Below are 5,590 nucleotides of genomic sequence, written 5' to 3'. Positions count from 1 at the left end.
ACTTGAGTAAAGAAGTTTAGTCAGTACTTCTACTTTCACCAGAGTATCTTTAAACATGAGTGTCTGTACTTCTACTTGAGTAAAGGATGTGTGTACTTTTGCCATCTCTGTAAAGGACTAGTTAAAGAAGTCCTATCTTTGGATTGAGTTAAGCTACGTCTTTAGCCACTAACCTGTGCTACTCTGATCCACTTCTCTATGATGCGGGCCCTTTGAGCCGGAGAGGTTTGAGGCCCGTTGGAGGAAGTTGGACTGAAGTTGGAGTCTGTAGGCTGGCAGAGCAGGGACATGATGACCCGGTTAGTGACGGCGTTGAACTGCACAATGGTGGCTCGGATAGTGGGAGACATGTTTTCCTTCTTGTCTCGTTGCGACCACACACATCCCAGACACTGGTACGGCACCACTTTGACAAACAGAGACTGAAACGCCATGAAAACCAATCATTAGTCTTTGATTACGAATGTAAAACCCAAGAAATAAATTCCATCCTCTCGCATACCGAGTCCATTCGGGTGAGTTGATCTGCAATGGCTGCCGCGGAGAAGTCCATGAATCCACCTTGATCCGGAGAGTTCTCACATCCTGAATCATCATCACCAGAAGCCTCCTCGTCTTGCTCCTCATCAGCAGAACTAACATCTTTATCAGCTTCTGAAGACACACATAGAGATCAAGAAACAGTGAGCATGTCTTTATGGATTTCATACGATGGTATAGCAAAAAGAAAGCCCTTATCATTTGTTCGTGTCATGGAACGGAGGATCACCTTCGTTCTGAAACGTATTGAGCAGTGCCTCAGTTTGCCCGGCCAAAGAGCTGAAGTTAGGTTGGCTCCGCATGTTGTGATGAACTGCAGAACTGATCCTCAGGTGATCCAGAAGCAACCTGAGTGCCGGGTGAAGGGGAGAGTCCCTGAAGTCCTCGCTGTACTCATCCAACCATGTCTGGACAAAGGCCAAGAGAGGGCTGAGGAGGCAGAGATTCATTACTACTTACACAACAACAGAGTAATATATTAAAACTAACCCGGATAGGTTCAAGAACACTGTGCATTAAGGAACATCTGTAACCCACCTGTTGTAGCATTCACTGTTGTCCAGATCTGAGGCAGCATTGTCTCTAATGGGAAGAAAAACATACTTTTTTTATACTCCTTTTGCTGTTTTCTGTAAATCTTTTAATTACCATGTGCTCCTGCCCTCCAACTATCCTAACCCTGACCTTGAAACGTGCCAACCACAGTCTAAAACCACTCCGTCCATAATTGTTGTTGAAAGCCTCAGGATGATGATCACCTGCTGCTAGGTACTTATTACTACATCAAAGACATGGTTGCTATGTCAGCGACACAATGTATAAAAAGATCCTGACTCAACTTGGTGACTCTGCGTGAGCAACAAGCACCACCCGTGTTGTTTTCCCAGAATCCAGCACAAAGGAGATTACTTTTCACCTGAGGCTCTTCATCATGTTCAAACATGAGCCTGTGCTTTCTGATCGGAAAACCATAGAACAGGTTTAACTGGGCTAAATGTCAGCATCGTAGGAATAAAAACATACAACCAAAGCAAAAAGGGAAACTTAGGAAAAGTGTGCTTGAATGGACAATGTTAATTAGGGGGGACTGAAATATGTAACTCTTACCACTGAAGGAATAGTTTTTTGCTAAGCTAACTGAGCAGCCAGTTAGGTTAACATCTGGAAACATTTAACATACCCTTAAAAAAAACGAGTAATTTCCGGTAGTTTCCTGAAAATTGACTTGAGGATTATAAATTGCTCCGGTCAAGATTTGCACTCCAAGCTATCGTGTTTTGTACTTATGTAATCAATCAAACATTGCAGTGGTTGCTGTACTCACACCTGATTGAAGTCTACACTTTTTTTAAGTACACTTGTCAAATTTTTTTTTTTTATAAATACTATTTCTGACAAAGCCAGGCTAGCATTTTCAACCTCATTGGTGCTAAGCTAACCAGATGTTAGCTGTAGCTTCATATTTGCTGTATAGGCATGAGTGGTATCAATCTTCAGAACTTTTGGCAAGAAAGCCCATAAGTGTATTCAACAAAACGGCAAACTACCCATTAAGAAGAAAAGACCAGAACAGGCATACAGTGATGTGAACATTGATTGTACCTGTGAAAGAGCAGCTCTATAAGCTTCGAGGTACTGATGAAGGTCCTGTATGTGGAGAGGAAGATGCGGCTGTAGTCCTGCTCCTGGTTCTCAGGGTCGAGGATCTGATTCACGAGGAGGTCCAGGGTGGCAGCTTTCAGACGCCGCACCTTGCAGGTTCGGTACTGAACAAAAGCACAACATGGACCCTCCGCTCCGAGGTTTGGGGAGGAAGGGACGGGTTCTCGACGAAGAGTAATCCCATAAATCGCGCCATCCTCGAACTCCTCGCCCCACTCCTGCACTGGGTTCTGGGGAAGGGAAGTAATGATTGCTTGTAAGTGAAAGTATATTATAAAGTGTTTCCTCCTTTTTTGAGGTCTTTTGGAGAGAGATACATAATGCCTTACAAGATATTTTCAAATGTCATGTGTCCATGGAGAGTAAGACTTTGATTTTTGGACTCGTAACTCAAGAATGGACAAATATGTATTAAATGTTGCTGGTGGTGAGTAAAAAAGCTGTTACAAGGAAGTGGTTATCAGCAGATAGCCCAGCGTTAAACGCATGGATGGATATTACAATGATATTTACAAAATGGAGGGGATAACATCATCTGTCAATCCCAAACTGGAACTATTTGTGTCACGATGGAGAAAGTGGACTGATTTCGTAAAACCTCATAAGCCAGATTTTGTTTTTACAAACGTATGATTTTACTGTGAAGTGCTGATCACTCCCTAATGTTCATACTTTTTACTGTTTTTATTTTATCTTTGTGTAAAAAAAGACGAACTTAAGATGTACAATTACTATGTCTTGAAACAACACTGTAATGGTTTGCTGCCAAATGTCAATGAATATATTACAAAAAAAGTAGGACCAGCTGATTGTTTGACCCATTAATAAACTACTCTTGCAAGAATAAAATGTGAAAAAGTCCAAGCAGGAGTGATTTCTTATAAAAACCGTATAGGTATGTGTCATTCACTGTTCTGCTCGGGTACCAAAGGTATACGTGCAATACACACAATATATATATATATTGTATATATATACACAATATATATACAATATACATATACACACACACTATATGTAGTAATGTTTTTGGTGAAAACATCAGGGTAAGAGGGTGGGTGCAAAAATAGAAAAGAGAGCCTCCATGTCAAGGTGAACCAACACAAACAAGTGACATACCATCCCAACTCCCACTGATCCAATGTGAACCACAACAACTACGCAAAATCTGCTTACTAAGAACCACGTCTACAAATACTGCACAAACGGCTTAGTGTGTGATGGTCATAATTATCAGGTCCTCACAAACTCTAGATGCTGGTGTTAGCTAGAGCTTGGTTTGCATTGCAACAATTGCACAGAAAACCTGACATTTCCCAGAGTTGTATAGGTCCATGGGAACGTTTATGGATTACTGAAATTAGGCTAAATGTGCTTACTCAGGACCATTATTTCCAACGACTGCACAAACGGCTTAACGTGCAAACTCTACAGGTTGGGTTTAGCCTGTACTTGGTTTCCATTTAACAATTACACGGGAAGTGGATATTTCCTAGAACGTTATAGGTTCTTGTTTATGGACCAATACCACTACGCAGGATTTGCTTACTCCATTATTCCACTGACTTTCATTTAAAAACCTGAAATTTCCCAGAATTTTATAGGTTCACATGAATGTTTATGGACAAATACAGGATTATCAAAGGTTAGCACATCAAAAGCAAAACACAGCCTAAATGCCAACAAGTTCCCAGAAGTATTCCTCAGTAACCAATTAAAAAAAAGCCTTGGACAACTGTAAGCTAGTTTAGCAACAAGGGTCATGATTTTGTATAGACATACTGTTTTTGTTATATATTATTCAGACATGAGAACACACCTTGTTTGATCTCGTGGAGACGTATTAATGAGTGTTTGAGTCATGGCTCCTCCAGATCGCTCAATAGCACTAGACACAGCACACACAATGCACAAGGGTTAATCGAGTAGGAATACTGAGGGCCTTGTTCAGGCTCTGATTATGTGAAGTACAACAGCTGTGACGCATAAATTAAACAGTTCCAAAGAAGCCGCCTAACAATATGTATATAAGCTACCACCAACTAAATAATAAGGGTTACTGCTCAAAATTCAAGGAAACAAAATTGTTTTCTCTTTCTCCTTTGCATAATCAAATCACCTCTCCTGCACCACAAAACAGGTTTTGTTTGCAATTTGATGTTGTTCAATTTTCTTTTTGAGACTTAACAATGAAATTGCACCGTTTTCCACTCTAAAAAAACGTGTTAGAAGGGTTTCAATGTCTTCCGAAGATTTACTTTTAGAGCCGTGAATGTTGGTAGGGGGACAGATACAGCTGTGTACACGGCATTTAAATTATATAGAGGACTTCCCAGGGGCAAAAAAACTGCAATTCTCACATTTCTTGGAAACTAAATCTCGCAGAATCCTATTTTTTGGAATAAGCATAACGTTTGGATGAAATGTAAACGAAAACCTCCATGACACTTCCAAAATACCACGCCTTCCAAACTTCCTGACCCAATTTGTAACACAGGATTTCTTTATTTCAATCCCAATGCCCAAACCGAAGCCATAACAAGAACACTTCACTAGTAGACTTCCTTTAAAATGCCTCATGTGTTGTATAATAACATCCAGTCTTGCAAAACGTTGCCTAATCTGTCTAGTTAACATGCAAATGATTCACAAATCCATACAGACACCCAGGAGTGAAAACACCTCAACATTCAATATGCTCCAAAGTAGAAAATCACTCGTCTCAAAAGGGGTTTGAATTAGTCCAACCACTACCCATCTTCTTCCATCAAAACAGTTTTTTGAATGTACAGTATTGTCTGAAGGTCATGCCTGCTCACAACAATCATGTTAAATTGCGTATCCACTGTAAACGGGAGGACTTCATGCAGAGACAGACGTGTAGCTGCATTGTCTGCTAACCAGTATCACACAAACCCCATTGTCCCTCACAGAAACTGGGAGCGTTTGTTTTCTCCACAGAGGAGAAACTGTGCATTGTGTCCGACTGTAACTCAGCGATGGAGGCACTGGGCACGACTGACATCCAGATCCAAAACCACAACACTCCTCCATGTTGGCGTCTACAGCATTTTGGTTTGAATGGAAAAGCAGATCATGTCTGTCTTGAATGACAGACTTAGACACAGGAAGTAAACACAGTCATGGTCATGATATTCTGCAGCATCGGAACAATAGAACAAGTCTGTTGAAAACACTTACTGTTTAAAAATGTGAGTTATATTGATGTTACTTCCCAACATAAAATAAAAAAAGTCGATATTGTGCCCATAAAAACAAGGATGTATGTCACATGTGTCAAACTCAAGGCCCGGGGGCCAAATCAGGCCCTCTGTGGATTTAATTTCGGCCCGCAGGATAATTTCTAATTACTATTAGATCTGGCCCG

At 40.8% G+C, this 5,590-nt stretch overlaps 1 protein-coding gene across 2 annotated transcripts in view; it reads right to left on the bottom strand.

Annotated features, from left to right (window-relative positions):
- The window catches only part of LOC104956471 (ral guanine nucleotide dissociation stimulator-like 1), a 16,378-nt gene that overhangs the window by 9,441 nt on the left and 1,347 nt on the right, over nt 1-5,590 (bottom strand). For both annotated transcript variants that reach the window (XM_010783954.1, XM_010783953.1), the window contains exons 2-6: nt 2,143-2,432; nt 1,078-1,122; nt 770-969; nt 503-654; nt 174-422 (exon numbers count right to left, since the gene is read on the bottom strand). In XM_010783954.1, coding sequence (XP_010782256.1) covers nt 174-422; nt 503-654; nt 770-969; nt 1,078-1,122; nt 2,143-2,432 — 936 coding nt within the window. The remainder of the gene's footprint in view (nt 1-173; nt 423-502; nt 655-769; nt 970-1,077; nt 1,123-2,142; nt 2,433-5,590) is intronic.

Source organism: Notothenia coriiceps, unplaced genomic scaffold (genome assembly GCF_000735185.1).
Source record: "Notothenia coriiceps isolate Sejong01 unplaced genomic scaffold, NC01 NC01_scaffold00026095, whole genome shotgun sequence".
In the NCBI taxonomy this organism is placed as follows: domain Eukaryota; kingdom Metazoa; phylum Chordata; class Actinopteri; order Perciformes; family Nototheniidae; genus Notothenia; species Notothenia coriiceps.
The sequence above is the reverse complement of the archived record's forward strand: the minus strand, read 5'-3'. Positions and strand labels throughout refer to the sequence as shown.